Raw genomic sequence first — 18,886 nt, 5'->3', positions numbered from 1 at the left:
CGGGAGCTTCTGTGACTTTCCGCCTGAGGCCATGTATGTGAGGGAGGGTGGCGGGCCCAGGGGGGAGTCTGATATCAGGCAGTGAGGGGGATATAAGAATTTGGGGGTCTGAAGTTAGATAAACCTGCATCTTGAGCTTGAATCTTGGCTCTTCTATCTTATGTGTGACATGAACCAGGCCACTTTGATTCTCTGAACTTGGTTTCCTCATCAACAAATGGGAAAAGTAATTGTACCTGTCTCAGAAGATTGCTGTAAAAATTAAGCGGGAGAATTTATGTAAAGCAGTTAATTAGATAACTTGCCTAGATTATGTTAAGTGCATATTATCACCATCCTCGTGGCATTGGAAAAAATGAGCAACAGTAATAAACGGAGTGCGGGAAATGAAATGTGCTCTTCTCATGGGTCTCCTTGTAATGTCTCTCAGTCTTAGGCACACATCTGTGAGCTTTAAGAGAATACCTAGAGTTCTTGAGGGTCTTCGAAGTATGGACTGCAGGCGCCTGGGTGACTCAGTCGGTTAAGGGTCTGCCTTCGGCTCAAGGTCATGATCCCAGGGTACTGGGATCGAGTCCCACATCGGGCTCCCAGTGGGGAGTCTGCTTCTCCCTCTCTCTGCCTCTGCCCCTCCCCCCTGCTCTTGCGTACACTCTCCCCCCCTCAAATGAATAAATAAAATTTTAAAAAACAAAACCAAAAAATATGAATTGCTTTCCCATTTAGGGCATGGGAGAAATCCTGGTATCGCAGTGCTGCTGTGAATGTGCGTGTGTGTGTGTGTGTGTGTGTGTGTGTGTGTGTGAGAGAGAGAGAGAGAGAGACCACTCAGCAGTGGTTGTACCTGACCCATCAAATCCACTTTTCTTCAGCAGGAAGACTGTGTGTCATTCTTTTCTTCTCCCTCAGTTGTAAAGGACCATTTGCCTTGAATGATGAATGAAGCTGCCTAAGTCCATCCTCAGAGCTCTCTCAGGCAGAGTTGGTTTTGCTTTTAAGTCCTAAAACCCAATCTGTAAAACCAATCAAAGCAAGCCTGGGGGGCTGCCACTTCTGCGGTCTCCACCTCCTGCAGCAGCCCTGAAGACATTTCGTGTTTTTTTTTTTTTTTTCAGTTGGGGTGTTAAGAGTATATTTATTCTTTTTTTTCTGTTTCTTTTTTATTATTATCATGTTATGTTAGTCACCATACAGTACATTGTTAGTTTTTGATGTAGGGTTCCATGAGTCATTGTTTGCGTGAAACACCCAGTGCTCCTTGCAGCACATGCCTGAAGGCCTTTCTAAGAAAGTCGGGAACACAGTTGACAAAACCCTGCAATCGGCTGACTGGTTTGACTCACCGTTTCATGCCTAGGACACTGTTCGGGCGAAAGGATTGGGCATGGCTGTATAGTTAAGTAGCCCTGTCTCACGGACAGGTACCCCGAGTACTCTAATCCAGAGCACACTTTGCTCGGGGAGCCCCTTTCCAGCTGTTACCTGAGCTGCGCGAAAGCTGCTGATGGGGGCCGATCTGAGACGTTGGGCAACGAGAGACTCGGCCAATGCCGTAATCAAGTGTTGTGGCCAGGTAGTGTGCTCAGGGCAACTGGGGACTTTGAGCAGTGGTCAGGACATTGCATTAGTCGCCCGCGTGCCAACTCCGGGGCCCTTTTACACAGCCGCTGGTTTACACGGCCTCCCTTATGGCAGAGCAGAGTTTGACATGTTTTTGCCTGCCCGTGCGACAGGCTGAGTGTGACCTGGACTTTATCCTGCTTTTTTGTTTGTTTTTCTCCCGCTCCAGGCTGCAGATGCACATGCTGAATGGAGCACTTCTGGCTCTGCTGTTCCCGGTTGTAAATACCCGGCTGGTAAGTTGCCTCTTGGAAGAACGTACTGCCAACATACAGACCGGTTATTTGCTCACTCCTTCACTGCCCCGTGCTTGCCCTCGGCTTGAGCTCATGTACCCATGTGAGCTTTAAAATACGTGTATATTTAATATTGCGGTTTGACATGGCCCTTCTCGGATGCCGGGGAGCTTGATAGGTAAGGTGCGGAGTACCTGATGGGACTCTGGGGCTGCATGAAGCGTTCAGGCCAGAACCAGGAGAGACCAAAAAAGCCTACAGGAGCTCTTGAGAGGTTTGGTGGAGAGAAGGGGGGGCTGGGAGCTCCACTTATTAGAGGATTCCAGGTGTTCTAAGGGGCTCTAGTTTGAACTCAGCCACATTGGCCCAGACTAATCTGATGGGGAGCCTCAAAGCCTGTCTGCTTTGCCAAGGGCCCCATTGGGCAAGAATTAGTTCCTTTCCCCCATTTACCCAAACCCGCAGGGCAGTCTGGGCCACCCCACACCCAGTGGCTAGCCAGTAGAATCCCACTGTAGCGGGGTGCTGAGTGTTAAACGAGCATAGAGAGAAGAAGGGGCTATAGGGCTGGGGTGGCAGGGCCCTGTCCTCAGACTCCTTCATGTGGGTCTGTGGAGGGATTAGCCAGCCATGTTAGAAAGCACAGGAAAAGAAACCACCTGTAAAATCCCTCCTACTTGTTTCTGTGTTCATGACTTAAATTTGCCTCATGCATTAAAGATCATAGTTTAAATCTCAAAATGATAATCCTTCCTCTTTGGAGAGCATTTTATAGTTTACAAGGTCTTTTCACATGACAGCTGTGTGAGGTAGATAAGGGCAAGTATTATGGCCTCTTGTTACAGAGGAAGACACTGACGTTCAGGGAGTCACACAAGTTCTAAGTGGCAGAGTTAGGAGTGGAGAAGCCTCTAGATCCTATAAGCACAGCTATACTTCACTCTCTCCAAAAATGTAGTCACACCTCTCCCACAAATACTCATGTGTACCCCCTGATTGTTATGTTTTTAGGTGCCTATTGCACATCAATAGAAATTGAAAGAAAAAACATTCATCTAAAGCAGTGATTTTGAACCCAGGCTCAAAATTTTGCTCCAGGCTCACCTAGGGGTACTTAAAAAACAAAACGAAACAGTGAACAACAACAATGAAAAACAAATAAACCAAAATGATTGATGCCCTGGCCCCTCCCTTGGAGTGTCTGAGTTCTTGATCTGTGACACAGTCTGGGCACAGTGTTTTTAAAACACGTTTCTAATGTGGAGCTGCAGTCGAGGACCAGTGGCTCGGAAACTTAATGTCTGTCCGTAGCCATTCACCCGAGGAAATGGCTAAGAAATGCAGCTTGCCAGACCTCATCCCCAGAAAGCCTTATGATTAAGAGGATCTGGAGTGATACCAGGAAATGAGCATTGGTAATAAGTCTCCAGGTAATGTCGACTGCTGGGGAATCAGCATTTTAGGTGATCGTGATTCCAAGTTACTCCACCCGTGCAACTCCAGATGTGGTCTGAGGAACAGCCTCAGGTGGCTGCTGCCTGTTAGAAATGCAGAATTTTAGGCCCTGCCTCAGACTTGCTGCATTTTAACAGGTGGCTTAGAGGGCCTCCCCCCTTTCTTCCAAGAGCCCAAAGCATCTTGTAGAGAGACCGCAGGACTTCCCGAGGGGGGGAATGCCGGGGTGCGAGAGGGGCAGGCAGTATCGTCTCTGTCACGATAGGCTGGGCACACTCGGTTCCGTGTTCCCCTGTGAGCTGGGATCAGCAGGCACAGGCTGCTAGCTTAGCTACCTTTGCTCCCCCTTCCGTATTCCCCGCAGTACATGACTTGCCTGACTTGACGTCAGCCGAGTCCTTCAGCAGGACTCCTGCTTTGGTCTCAGAGCTGCAGGGGAGAGGACCAAAGAATGGTGCCAAGCAAACACATTGGAAATGGATTCTTCACGGGCTCAGGGCTGTGGAGCAGGGCTGGAGGTGCCGTCTGCTCCCTGCCTGTGGAGGTCCCAAGCTCAGGCAGAGATGTGGGTCCAGGGCTGTCTTATCCCATCTGTCCGCTCACCCTGTCACCGTTTTCTCAGATGAAGAGCTCAGGCAGATAAAAAGCTGCTCTCCTTCACTTTCAGCAGCTCTGTCGGATTCCAGGAAGGGGTGGTACACCAGAAAACTCACCTTCTGCATCCCCCGGGGCTCGTACAGTCAGGGACCCTGAGTCTGAGAGCTTCCAGCCCACAGCTCTGGCCCATCTCTGCCATCGGGTGAGGCGGATGTGGTTCCTCGAAACAGGTCACCCGCATCCCTCTTCCTAGTGCGACCTTCTCCCCAAGGAAAGCCAGATAGTCTTCTCCTTGCAGAACCACTGAGCATCTGCAGATGCGATGATTCCCATCGTGTGAGCTTGAAAATAAAGCCCCCGCCCAAGCCCATTCATACATCTGAAGTTTTCCTTCAGCCGGTATTGTTACAGCACAGTGGCATTTCTGTACTAGGCCAGCTGACACTTCCGGAGTGTTTACTGTGCGCCTGGTACTGTTCTTAGTGCCCTCTGTGGGCTAATGTATTTGATCCTCACAATAAACTTCTGAGGCAAGGCACTGATAATTATCCCCAAGATCAAGGTGCCGGCAGGATTGGTTATCTCTGAAGCCTCTCTCTTTGGCATGCAGATGGCTGCCATCTTGATGCCTTTTCCACATGGTCTTTTCTCTGTGCATGCACATCCCTAGTGCCTCTCTGTGCGTCCAAATTTCCTCCTCTTCTAAGGACACCAGTCAGGTTGGATTAGGGCCCACCTAATGGCCTCCTTTTAACCTACTCACTTCTTTAAAGGAGGTGTTTCCAAATATAGTCACAGTCTGAGATCAGCCCTTCAACACATGAATTTTGGTGGGGACATAATTCAGCCTGTAACAGCTTTCTGCTCTGTTCAAAAAACAGTGTTACTCTCGTCTCCTCTCCTTCCCTCCCTTCCTTCTCTTTCTCCCTCTCCCCTTCTTCCCCTTTCTCATGGCAGATTTGCTATTATAGTTGCTGTAACACCTATTATTTTCTGAATACATATCAAGCGATAGTCAACTAGCTCATCAGGAATGTTCAAGTAACTTTCCTTAACACTGAAACTTCCTTGATGAGCTTAATGAGTGATTCCAATCACCCGGGTAAATAATCTTGGTGCCCTTTTTTCTAAAATGAAGCTGAGAAAAGCTCAGGGTGATGGCTCCATTTGCATGTGTCTTGTCAACTGGCTTTGGCTTGGTTATTTTAAATGGTTGGGACCCCTCCTGGGCTACTTCTGGCCGTTCAGACTTTTTACTTTGCAACCCCTTAGTTGAGCTCAGATTGACTTAAAATAAGACACAGGAAGACAGGCAACTCTTTCTTAAGCCTGATGATCCAGTTAGGTAGGAACTTAGCTTTTGACTTCTCTTTGCTCTTTCTTCTTGACCCTTTATCTTTTTCATCTTCTTTTGTTTTTCTGAGTAATAATCTGGAAACAAGGAAAAGAAAATGAGCTAGCGTGTGTGTAACACATCACACACACACTCACATATATAAGGACAGAGAAGGGGGGAGTTCCAGGAAGTTGCCACGGTCTGCTAAAGGATTCGGGGTCTTCAGTGCATTTCCATTTGCTGTGCTCTGTCCTGTGACTTACTGGCACTGGGATTTGCAGACCAGCTAGAGAATGCCCGGGTCCCAGTTTCTCCTGGCTCTCCATCCTATCAGCTGACACCTTGGGGGAAGGAACATGTATTCCAACGGCTCATATTATAAGGAAATGCTCTTTGCTGCCAGGATTCTAGAGAAGGTCTTTTTCTGCCTTCAGAAGGTGTGTCTTAAGGGCAATCTTTCTTTTGCCCCTTGGAGGGAAGGAGAGGAAATGCATCATGGAACTATTGATTATTAGATTAGCAGGGAGCTAAAAGCTTGTCTGGTCTCATCTTACCTTCTAGAGGGGGTCCTTAGGAGGATAAACACCTTGCCTTAGAAGCCAAGGTGAGTACCCCTAAAATCCAGGTCTCCTGACTCAGACTTCAGAGCTCTTTTCCTGTCCTATGAGTGGAGTTCAGTGCAAGTTTGAAAGCTGGTGGGTCCAGATGCTGGAAATGCTTCTTAGCTTCTGTCCATCTAGAAGAGTTGGGTCATAGGTTTCTTTGAGAAGCTGAAGAAGACTGTAGCACCTCTTTCCAGGTAAATGCACAAACACAATTTTGCACATAATTTCAGGAGACTGTCACCTGCTGTCTCCACCCCACTGGAGGTGGTGGCGAGGCCGGGTTCCTTATCTATTGCCTGTGACTTAGCAAAACATAACATATTCTAGGCCCAAACGCCTTCTGGAAAGTGAAAGCCAGGAGCTGGGAGCTAAGTAGGGTGCCCATGGAACCTGGTTACATATTAGATTTTCAGTTCCATCTCTTACCTTGCGAGGTTGATCTGGTCCTCAGAGGGAGGCACTGGGCATAAGCTGTATCCTCAGCCCTGTACCTTTTGTCCTCAAATGCCCATGAGAGTTCCTTCTAAATGCAGAGTGTTCTGAGCAAGGGAGAGTGGAAACAGAAAACAAACTTAAAACACCGTATCAGCCCCCTTCCCAGACTGAAGACTCTGGCCCGGCCTATATTTGTGATTGTAGCCATCTGTCTTCTATGAGAATAATAATAAGAAGAATGGTAATGATTCTTTTCATCAAGCTCCTTTCTTCTTCAAGGCCCGAAGCCTTGTGTATATTATTATCTCATTATCAAAATTGCCCATTATTATGCATCGCTGTTGATCTCCCATGTGAATTCCTTTTTCCCCTCCTTTCGCATTCTTCCCCTTTTGCCTGGCTCCTTTGCTGTTAGATCATTCTCTTGAATGCCCCTAACTCTGAGACCAAGTGGAAGGGCTTGGTAATGATTTTTTTCATTATTGGGGCGGCTCCCCAGCTTCCACAGTCATTATCTTCATGTTCTCAAGATGCAACTTCGCCACTGGCACACCTTGTCCCCATGTGTGCCTCTTGGAAAACTTTGCTTTCACCAAGGCAAATAGGCTTGAGAATCTTACTCGTTGCTAATTGGCACATTGAAATGTGCTAATTGACCTAGAAAAGTTATTTCTGTGCCTAGCGAATTGAGCTATTTAAAAAACTTATAGTTTGGATTTTGGACCTCAACTAGGGACAGAATGTCCCTTTGCTTTCCTGAGAGTACTTAAATTATGAAAAGCTTGGTTTCACAAGAGGCCTTCACTTTCTGAAGAATCGGTGTGGGCAAAATTGTGCCTCGGATGCGGAGAAGAGTCTGGTGTTCCTGGGCCAAAGTAAACCAAATAGATGCTAGGGACTGTTCTAGAATATGTCTAATCACCGCCTTTATTTTAAGATTAATCTTGGAGAGTCCTCTGTCCTCCATGAATCCAGCCCAATCATATAGGCCATCCAGACTTTGATGGAGCACATGTTGGCATGATATACTGTGCTGTAAGCTGCAGGGGTTGCAGAAATGGCCAGGGTGCGTTCCTGGCCCTCTAGGAACTTGCAGCTCAGTTAGGAAGATAAGGCACAAATTATGGCAGCATTAGAATTGAAATCATGAAAAATGTATATTGCAAGGCAATTCAGGCTTAATTGCTAAATTGCAATCGTTCCAAGTTCTGAGATGGGAAGAAGATTAATGTTAGCATTTATCAGGCACCTACTGTGTGTCAGGTAATTTACATATGTTATCATTTAACTTGCACAAGAGCCCCATTTTACCTATGATGAAATTGGGATTCAGAGAGGTTAAATGACTTGCTCAGAGTTACATGGTTTCTTTTTCTTTTCTTTCTTTGTTTTTTTTTTTTAAGATTTTCTGTATTTGAGAGAGAGAGAATGAGAGAGAGAGAACATGAGAGGGGGGAGGGTCAGAGGGAGAAGGTTGCCTCCTGGAGAGCCCAGTGGATTAAGTGGTCCAAAAAAACTTCAGGGAGAAAGCAAGCCCCAGCTGAGCCCCAAAGGGCGATAGGGCGAGTGGACTATGCGTGCAGTTGCAGAGGCGCAAAGCAGTTCAACGAAGGGCATGCGATGGCCAGGGCCCAGGGGTGGGATACTGCACATTTATCACCTCACGCTCACCACTGAGATTCTGAGGAGCAGGAAGGAGAATCAGAACTCTGGTGGTATGTATAGACATGGTCACTTATTTGCAGGCCACCAGAAGATCTCCATAACACTGCTTCTGTTACGTCTTTTCACCCTTTATCATCGTGTTTAGATTCTTGTGCATTTCTTCTCTTTTCCACCTCTACTGATAAGAATTCCTTACAGGGTGGGACTAAGCGACCAGAGAAGCTCTTGCACGAGTATCTCACCCTAGTGTATTAAGAATATGGATGTCGGGAGCAAGGGTAGGGATGCAGGTTCCTGTCCTGGCTGCGCTCCTCCCACATGCGTGTGCACGTGTGCGCATGCCCCTGCCCGTGTCTGTGTGTGTGTGCGTGCGTGCGTGAAAAAGAGAGGGAAAGAGGGAGAGGGAGGGAACTTGGCCAAGTTACTTGACTACTGTGGACCACAGTTCTCCCATCTATGAAATGAAGATGATAGCCGTGCTTTACCTCCTAAAGCTATCCTGCGGATTAAGTCGTTAATGTGGATAAAGCTTGTAGCCCAGCACCTGGCAAACAGGAAGCGCTCAATCAGTGTTAGCTGTTAGTATTGGCTGGGATCCTCACAAAAGTCCTGTGAGGTGGAATTAGCATAACCGTTTTACAGATTGGGTCCTCCAAAGTTGTTTTTTAAGATTTTCTTCATTCACTTGAGAGAGACGGAGAGAGCGTGCAAGCAGGGTGAGAGGAAGAGGGAGAAGCAGACTCCCCGCTGAGCCAGCCCGGACCCCAATGTGGGGCTCAGTGTGGGGCTCAATGTGGGGCTCGATCTCAGGACCCGGAGATCACGACCCAAACTGAAGGCAGGTGTCCAACCATCTGAACCACCCAGGCGTCCCCGAGCCCTCCAAAGTTTTGAGTAGCTTGTATAGGGACACAGAGATGGAACTGGCCTGAGAGCTTTGGTCTTTCTGATACAAAGCTCATGGACTTCCTCCTCTTTCCTAATTACTTAGATTGATTTTCAAGTATTGAGCCAAATCAACTCTTTGTGGTAAATTTTATACAATACCCATTAGAGATTTGGGGGATTGATTATACTTTTAGGACTTTTTAAAATAAAAAGAGGATATGGTCATTGAAAAACCAATAGGAATATAGAGAAAGCTAATCATTTTACCCACCATGTTCAATCCTGCCCCTCCCCCTGCCCCAGGGGTAAGTTGCGATAAAGGCTTGTGTATCTTTCTACATTTTTCTTTTGCTCATAAATGCAAAGAAAGATTTTGATATTTCTAGGGTTGTTAGTTATTAGGGTTTAGGTTTCCTACACAATTGGCATTACACAGTAAACATTGCTCCGGTGTATTTTCCTTTAACCTAAATCAGTAGGTAATCAGCAATCTTTGCAGATAATGGATGTAACTCATTCTTCTCTGATGGCTGCTTAGCACTCCGTAGTTTAGTTGGACTGTATATTCAGCCAGTCCTCGGGTTCCCAGCACTACACCATAACTAGTCTCGCTGGACAAGGATAGAGTCTTTCGTGGTATTTGTTCCCTGTAGGACCTTGCACCTAGTATATGGTTAAGTATCCACAGAGAGAGTAAGTGAATTAGTCAGCCAATCTAAACCTCTGTCTTGCTTAGGGAAATCCCGGGGATCCCTCTCACACATGTCCTGAGATATTGAGAGTGAGGACAGAGGGATGATAGATGATATTTTTTCCCAGGTGAATTATTTTTTAAACCACTTAAAATAACGATGTTTTCCTGAGTACAGCAAAAGACATGTTTACTGGTGAAAATTTGTGAAATACAGAAAAGTATAAGTGAAAAATAACCATCAATGCAAAGGTGATTATTTTTCAATACATTTTATTTTAAGACTCTTTTACTTATTTGAGAGAGAGAGCGAGCACAAGCAGGGAGAGCGGCAGGCAGAGGGAGAGGGAGAAGCAGGCTCCACACAGGGCTCCGTCCCAGGACCCTGAGATCATGACCTGAGCCAAAGACAGACGCCGAACCAACTGAGCCACTCAGGCGCCCCTTTTCAATACATTTAAAACAACAGCAAAAAGCATGAGACGTTCGTGCCTTTGTCTTTACAAATGTATAACTGCTGTATTTACAAAAATAATATCTGTTCGTAATGGGGAAAAAAATAGAGAATACAGAGAAACACCAGAATAAAGCACATCACTGAGCAACCACTGGTAAACATTGCTGCGTATTTTCGGTATTCTGTCTCTGCGCAGATGTTAAGAGTTGGTCCCGTGTAGGGGTCACAAGTGCCGACCCTGGAGCCACCCCATCTGTGGTTTTGTGGCTGGCTCCTCTGCCTTTAGCCATGTGACCTTGCAAAAGTTAACTCACTTCTGTGAACTCATTTTCTCATCTATAAAATGGTGCCCCGGTGAATGGATATCTCCATGTGTGGTGAGCACCTCGCGAGTGCCTGGCACATAGTGTCAAATGCTGCTGTTGTTCCTGCTATCCCCAATATTATCTTAGAAATCGAGGGGCATTCCTACTGGCACGTGCTTTTTGTGATGTGTGTCTTCAGAACTTCGGCGCCGGCTCCTTAAACTGTTGGGTGATGGTGAAGTAAAGGGGGCTTTGTTTCTGAATTAGCCATGCTGAGCAAGATTAAAATTCCCTGGCAGGCTTCCTTTTCCACACTAACAGCACCTTTGTTTTTTGCATTTGTTTCAAAGACAGCCTGTTTGATTTGAGAACCGGCCAGCTCTCTCTCCTCCATTCTGACAGGTGAATCGGGCCCCCTCCTGGCTTTTCTTCCCATTTGAAGAAAATGTCCAGACCTTTGGGGTTGCCCGTGAGGCCCCAGCCCTGAAGCCCGTGGAGGGAGGGGCTGCAGGGAGCGAGAGTACCAGGCCGGAGGCTTTTTGCCTCCAGAGCTTGCTAGTTCTCTGCCTTTTGTTTCATTTTCTTAAAATGGGATTAGAAGTGCCAGCCTCCAGCGGTTGTAACCAATGCTTCTCATCCAACCTGGAGCCACTAACCCCAGGCAGCGTATCTTTAGGCAGTAAGAGCCTTATCTGGTGGGTGATACCACTCTCTCCAGTCTGTGGACCAGTTGTTCTTTTTTTTTTAAATTTTATTTATGAGAGAGAGAACAACGAGCACACGAGGAAGAGGAGGGGCAGAGGGAGAGGGAGAAGCAGACCCGCCTGAGCAGGGAGCCTGCTGAGCACAGAGCCTGATGTGGGGCTCCATCCCAGGACCCTGAGATCATGACCTGATCCAAAGGCAGACGCTTTACCGACTGAGCCACCCAGGTGCCCCTGTGGACCAGTAGTTTCTTAACCCGGGCTGCATAGTTAGAAACACCAGAGCCAATTTAAAAACATACCCATTTTCAAAAAGCACCCCAGCTAAGCTGGTGTGCAGCCAGAGCAGCTCTGCCCTGCACCCCACTCCGGGCCCAACCTGCCGCTGAGTGCCACTTGGAGCTTTGAATGCGGTAATGTCACTTCATCGAGCCTCCCATTTCCTTGTTTGTCAAATGGGATTAGTAATATCTGCTCTCTACCTCACAGATAGCTTATGAAGAAGAGATAACCGATAACACAAGATAACAAAGAGATAGCAAAGAGCTTTGGAAGGTTAAAAGCACTGCACAAATGAGTACTTGCCTTGTTATCTCTCCCGTCAGTCACTTTTTAAGGGGGGTTTACTTAGGATGTAATTCACACAGCATAAATCTATCCTTTTAAAATGTACAATTCAATATTTTAGTGTATTCCCAGAGTTGTGCAGTCATCATCACTATATTTAATTTTAAAACATTGTTGTCATCCCCCAAAGCTTCTTTGTATACCTGTTGGTAAGGAAACATTTTACTCCACCTTCAGTATTCTTCTGGCTGGTCTAAGAATTAAATTGACGCAAGACGATTGACAGGAATAAAAAATTCCTTAGTACATACAGAGGTCTCATAAATATGGGACCTTAGGAAGTGACCAAGAGGCAGCTTTTATACTTTTTAGACAAAGAAACCATAAATTTGTAAGGAATTGACGAGACAAAGAAAACTTATGTTTGAGAGCTTTAATTTGTAAGGAATTCTAAACAGAATTTGGGCTGGGGTAGTAAATTACTAAAAGTAATAAAATTGGTTTATATAGGCTTCTTTGGCTCTGGATTCATTGTCTTTGCTGATAAGGATGTCTCTCTACTTTTCTGGGGCAGGGAAGGTACCTGTCACATGGAAAATGTATTTCCCGCTTTCTGGAGACAAAAGGCGGGGAGTCAGAGTTTTCTTGTGCTGTTTCTTAAGTAACTTTAATTTAAAATAATCATTATGCTACTGTGGCATATCTTGGGGCCGCTGCCCTGGACCCCCAGTACCCATTAGTGGTGTCTCTCTACTCTCCCCTCTCCAGGATCTTGCCACTGCTAATCGACTCTCTGTCTTCATGGATTTGCCTATTCTGGACATTTCATTTAATTGGAATCATATAATTTGTGGCCTTTTCTAAATGACTTCTTTCGTTCAACATAAAATTTCAAGTTCATCCATTGTTGTTGGTGCACGTATCAGTACTCCATTCTTATTTATGGGCGAATAATATTCCTTTGCATGATACACCACATTTTGTTTATCCATTTATCCCCTGATGGTCATTTGGGTTGTTTCCACCTTTTGGCCATTGTGACTAATGCCACTGTGATCATTCTTGTAATGTCAGCTTTTGGGTAGATACCTAGAAGTGGAATTGTTGGATCATATGGTAACTCTGTTTTTTAACCTTTTGAAGAGCTGCCAGGTTGCTCTCCAAAGTGGCTGTGCAGTTTTATATTCCTACCAGCAGTGTATGGGGTTCCAGTTTCTCTGCATTCTCGCCAACACTCTGTATTGTTGGACCTTTTTAATTAGAACCATCCTAGTGGGTGTGAAGTGATGTGTCACTGTAGATTTGATTTGCATTTCCTTGATGATGAATGATGGTGAACACCTTTTCATGTATTTATTGGCCATTTGTATATTTTCTCTGGCGAAATGTCTTTTCAAATTCTTTCCCATTTTTTGTTGGGTTATTTGTTTTTTATTGTTGTGACAGTTCTTATGGATACTAGACTCTTATCAGATATGCGATTTGAAATATTTTCTCCCATTCTGTGGGTTGTCTTTGCATTTTATTTACGGTCTCCTTTGAAACACAAAGTCTTTAAACTCTGATGAAGTCAAATCTCTAATTTTTCTTTGGCTGCTTGTGATTTTGGCATCCTGTCTAAGAAACTGTTGCCTAATCCACTGCCATGAAGTCTTATGACTGTTTTCTCATACGAGTTTCATGGCGGTAGCTCTTACATTTAGGTCTATGATCCATTTCAAGTTAATTTTTATATGTAGTGTGAGGAAGGGGTCCAAATTCATTCTTTTGCATATGGATATCTAGTTGTCCTGGCACCATTTGTGGTGGAATTCTTTCCTGTTGAAATGTCTTGGAACCCTTGTCAAAACTCATTCAAAAATAAAAGTAAGGGTTTATTTCTGGGCCATCAGTTCTATCCCATTGATGTATATGTCTCTCCTTATGCCAGCACCACTCTGTCTTGATTATTGTAGTTTTGTGGAAAGCTTTGAAACCGGCAAGTGTGAGTCCTCCAGATTTGTTCATTTTTTTCAAGATTGTTTTGGCCATTCTGTTGCCCTGCATTTCCATATGAATTTCAGGGTCAATCTCGTCAATTTCTGCAAAGCAGTCATAGGGGTAGCATTGAATGTAGATCAGTTTGAAGAATATCGCTCTCCTAGCAATATTAAGCCCTCCAATCCGTGAACATAGGATGTGTTCTATCTGTGTATTTAGGTCTTCTTTAATTTTTTCAATGATGTTTTCTAGTCTTTAGAGCATGGGTTTTACCCTTCTTTTGTTATACCTATTCTTATGTATTTTCTTTTATTTAAGAGAGAGAGAGCAAGAGAGAGCATGAGCAGGGCAGACGGAGAGGGAGAAGCAGGCTCCCCGCTGAGCAGGGAGCCTGACATGGGGCTCCATCCCAGGACCCTGGGATCATGACCTGAGCCGAAGGCAGATGCTTAACCACCTGAGCCACCCAGGCGCCCCTGTATTTTATTCTTTTTAATGGTATTGCAAATGGAATTGTTAATTTCACTTTCAGATTGCTTTTTGCTACTCCAGAAATACAGTTCATTTTTTCTGAATTGATCTTGTATCCTGCAGCCTTTCAAAACTCATTTATTACTGCTAATATGTGTGTGTGTGTGTGTGTGTGTGTGTGTGTGTGTATTTTTCAAGTATTTTTTTTATAGATAAGATCATGTCATCTGCAGATAGAGGTGGTTTTACTTCTCCTTTCCCATCTGGATGCCTTGTATTTGTTCTTCTTGCCCAGTTGCCCTGGCTGGAACTTTTAGTACAGTGTCGAATAGAAATGTCAAGAGAGGACATCCTTGTCTTTCCTCGTCTTAGAGGGAAAGCATCAGTCTTTCATCATCGAGTAGGATTTTAACTGTGGGTTTTTCACCGATGCCCTTATCAGGTTGAAGAGGTGTCTTCAGCGACCTTTATTAAATGTTTACTATTGGAGAACTGTGGTTGGTAGGCTATTGCTTGATGTGGAATTACTTAGTCATTCAAAGTTTGGAATTACTTTAGGTGAGAAAATGTCACTTCGTCCCAAAGGAGGCATTGTAATACTTCAGGGGCTCAGAGTCATCTACATTCAAATTAAAATATGAAAGCTTAAGCATATTTGGAAGAACAGATAAAGCTAATAGAGTTTCTCTTAAATTACAGTGATACTGCATTGCCCTGAGAGAATTAAAGGCAAGTGAAATGATACTTCAGTGCTGGCATATTAGTAGCTTATGGAACAGCAGCTGGTTACAGAATAGCTCGAATGCTTCGTGTAGGTCTATGAGTCAGGTCAGACCACCGTAATAGATGTAAATGTCTCTTACAAAGGGTAACGTACTCCATTTTCAGAGTTGCTTTTTTGTCTCCAGTTGTCTTCAAAATAACTGGCTTAGAATAACCTATTTGCCAAAGAGGCATATCTTGGGGTGGCAAAGTTTGCTCCCCTGCAGAAACAACGAGATTAAGTAATCCACCTAAAGGCATTGAGCTAGTGAGTGGCCAACTTGCAAATTAGAACCCATGTTTCTGTTTCCAAAGCCCATTCTCTTTTCCCTCCACCACCCCACCTTCCGTACTGTATCCCAAGTCCTTGACACTCAAAGTGTAGTCCACCGGCCAGCAGAATCGGCCTCCCCTGGGAACTTACTAGAAATTCGGTCTTGGGCCCCATCGTAGACCTATAGCCTGCATTTTAACAAGCTCCCCTGGAGATTGGTGTGCACGGGAAATTTTCAGAAGACCTGGGAAGCAAGATTGAGAGGAAGCAAATGACCAATACAGTGTACAAAGGAGCAAAGGCAGCTCAGTCCTACTCGGCTCTCGTTCTGCTATCGTTCTGTCCTTTAAGGAGACCTATCTTCTAGCAGGTGTGCGTGGAACATACATGGTAAAAAATGGAGGACTTCCTGATCGGGGATCCAGCTGTTGTAACTGAGGCCTAAACTATAGGGCTTGACAAAAATTGAGGTATTTTGTACTTTACGGTATGTTATACCTCAACAAAAAAGAAAGTAAAAAATTAGGACCCGAAATCCTAAAATCCACTGCAGGTAAATTTTACAATTCATAGAGTATAAATAGGTGAGGTGACCTAAAGTAAGGTTGAATAGTTATTTTGAGTTTTGAAAGGAGCAAAGGTTAAATACTGGGTGTTCTAGATCTGGGAGATTCATCAGAGCCTCCAGCCAAACTGAGGAACATCGTATGAGGCACTTGGTCTCTGGCCACATGGAACAGGACCAGGAGCCAGCATAGGTTCCCCAAAATACATTATTGTGAAATTTACCACGTTTTGTTTTGATAGGATTACTCCAATGTTAATTAGGGGAAACCAGAGTATAATCTGGGTGTTGGTAAGTCATTTTCCCAAGAACTAAGCTAGACAAGCTAGAGAAAACGAAGGTCTCAGTAATGGACAGTGCAGTTACAGGGCTTCACCGTTTGTTGAACTAATTTACGGAGTTGGTGGCAACTCAGATCAAGGCACAGAGGACTCCCCGAAGGGTCAGATTTGCTTGTGTCCCAAAGCTGGGAAAGATGGCTAGGTCAGGTGACAGTTTCAATATTCCAGAACATCCTGACAGGTAGCACCTGAAGAACAGAAAGGAAATTTTATAGGAGTCAAGGTAAAGCTCAAATACTTGCTTTAAAAAATCAACTGGATCCTAGCACTTTCGAGCTTGGGAGGTCCTGAGAAATTCAGGTAATCTACCTACGTCATATTGCACGTGATAGAGCCCAGAGAAGGGGAACGACTATGTCGTATGGTCAGTGAGCAACAGCGTTAAGGCCTGGAGCTCAGGTCTCCTGACTCCCAGACCAGTGCTCTTTCTGCTTCCCCTGTTACATAAGCACTGAATGGGATGCTCAGTGTGTGTGTATGTTGGGGGGGGGGGAATCCCCCACACCAAACAGATGTTGTGTGACACCAGCTGGGTATCCTGCTATTTAACTCATTCTGACACAGCCCAGAGGGAACATCAGATCCCACAAGTTAAGGGCTCAGTCCTGTGATACTGCCCCCATTTCTGGTGCCAGTGACAAGTCCAGCTTGTCACCTGTGCTTCTGACTGACTGGCTATAAATTGGAGGTTTCCATGACCCCCTCCTCAGGTTCGATGTACTTGCTAGAGCAGCTCACGGAAGTCAGAAACATTGACTGATGTTTACCTGTTGATTAGAAGGGCTCTTTGAAGGACACAGGTGGGCAGACAGATGAAGAGGAGGGTTCTAAGCAAGGGAGCCTCTGTCCCCATGGAAGGAGGGTGTGCCGTTCACCTGGCATGTGGGTGTATTCACCAGCCAGGAAGCTCACCCACTCTTGCTGTTCAGGAGTTTTTATTACAGAGCCTGACCCATAGCCACCCTTTCCCAGAGGTCAGTGCGCATGGCTAAGCATTCCCACCCTCTCATCGCTTTCTGGTGACCAGCCCCATCCCGAGGCCCTGGTTCCCTGGGCGGTTATGGGCTTAAAGCTCCACCTTGTGGGGACTGGCCCCCCAACCCTGCAGCTGGGCATGAGGTCTGGAGGCATGAGGCAGGTGTGTCCTGTGGTGGTGGTGTCCTTTGGACTATTCCCCCGTCTTCTGAGGTGGCCTTGGTGTGCGGCCTGTTCCAGGCGTCAGCTGAAAAGCTTTTTAATAAAAATGGAACCCAAAGGAGGAATGATAAGGTATCTGATTTTAACCCAAAGTGAGAGAACACCAGATGTTTCATTCTGTCTGAAGGTTCGAGGGAGGAAAAGCAATTAGCAGCTGCTACTGATTTAGCAACAGACACCTGCTAAATGAAAATCTGTAAAACCGGCCAGGCTTTGGCACCAGAAGTGTGTACGCCGCTTCTCAGACATTTCTGGGAATCGTAAATTATGTTGGCCCAAAATAGGTTGTGGGTGGCAGAGGGGGTGAGTGGGCTCTAGAGAAGCGAAACATGTCTGTATAGACCAGGATCGTGTTATTCTGAGATGACAGCAACTTAAAATGGCTTTTCGGTGGGCAAATGGAGAGGAAGAGAAGAGAAGGAATCTTTCAGAAGCTGCCTGGTTACTCCCTGCTTCTCACCTGACGCACAGGCTGTCCTCTGGGGTCCGTTCCGTAGGGGCAGAGGGTGGGCTGACAGAAGGGTCAGGGGAGTCCTGCTTCGCTTCCTCTTGCTGACCCGGAGCACACCTCTCCCCTCTACCAAGGACAGTGTGTCTCCAAGCACAAGGAACTCTCAACTGTGGGCTCCCAGCAGCTCCTGCCCTGTGACGGTGACAGACTGTTGGCTCTGGGAGCCATCTGGACAACTTCTGCTGAGCTTGGGCTTTGCTTTGGCTTGGAAAGAGGCCTATCTATGGCTCTCTGCTTTCCAGACTTCTCTTCCAAGTAGACATTAACTACCATTCTCCCCCTCCATTTTCCTGAGGCCCAAACTGAGACACAGACAGTGGGAACAGGAATTCATGGAGAGGGCTTTGGGGATCTGTGTATGTGTTGAAGGGGTGGGAGGACACGAGGTTCTGTATGGTCTGGGTGTTCGAGATGTGACTGATTATGAAGAGGCCAGTTTGTCATTGGTCTAGATGGTGTCGAAAGAATTGAGCCACTCCCATTTGGGCCTCATGCCACATTCACTGCATGCAACTGTTGTTTCTCAGTTTCCAAACTAGGCCAGAGGTCAGTTGCAACTTGGGCCAGAGGGGAAGGGCCCTGTCTTGAGAGGAGGGATGGCCGCTTTCCCATGGAGCAAGGGCCAGGGGGCGCTGATGGCACATGAGTGGCCAGAGCTGTCCAGAGAAAATACCACCTCGAACTTGATCCTGGCAAGGTGTTTAAGTGTGCTTGAAGACCCAACTCCTAGTGCCAAAGGTGGCAACCAAGAGAAGATTCTTTTTTTTTTTTCCTTGAACCGAGTAGGCCTTTAAGCAAGAATTGTCATTCCAGCTGCATTTGAATTTCAGTCCTTCTGTGCTCAGTGCCAATGCGGGAAGGGACAAGGAACTAGGAGAGAAGGATGGTGGGAGATCTGCGATCCCCACTCTCTAGCCAGGATTGGGGGAGCTCCACCTTGTCTGGTCTGTTCCCCTGATGGACTGCGTTCCCATCAATCAGTTTCAGTAGGTGGAATAACGACAACACAAAGCCGTACCCGGTGACCGCAGGCTCCCCTAGAGGGAGATCTCCAGGGACCCTGTCTATGATGGAGTGCCCAAGAGGTCTGGGTCTTGGAAGTCTGGGTCTTGTTTTCCAGCTTTCTTGGTAGTGTCCTTATTGTTGGGGGAAGTCAGGAGGATGTTCTGATTCTCTTCGTGGGTTTGGCCATGTGTCTGTTCTCAGACCATATCTCTAAATAAG

At 45.9% G+C, this 18,886-nt stretch overlaps 1 protein-coding gene across 8 annotated transcripts in view; it reads left to right on the top strand.

The window, feature by feature from the left end:
• TMEM164 (transmembrane protein 164) overlaps positions 1-18,886 on the top strand; it is a 222,567-nt gene that overhangs the window by 99,221 nt on the left and 104,460 nt on the right. Inside the window, exon 1 of one of the 8 annotated variants that reach the window (XM_008709293.2) lies at positions 1,643-1,856. The exons of the other annotated variants lie outside the window; for them this stretch is intronic. Within the exon in view, the coding sequence (XP_008707515.2) occupies positions 1,689-1,856 (168 nt within the window). The 5' untranslated portion in view covers positions 1,643-1,688. Of the gene's footprint in view, positions 1-1,642; positions 1,857-18,886 lie in introns of those variants that run through there. 8 annotated transcript variants of the gene reach the window in all.

This window comes from Ursus maritimus, assembly GCF_017311325.1.
Source record: "Ursus maritimus isolate PB19 chromosome X unlocalized genomic scaffold, ASM1731132v1 scaffold_X1, whole genome shotgun sequence".
NCBI lineage: Eukaryota > Metazoa > Chordata > Mammalia > Carnivora > Ursidae > Ursus > Ursus maritimus.
This window is presented reverse-complemented; position numbering and strand designations above follow the sequence as displayed.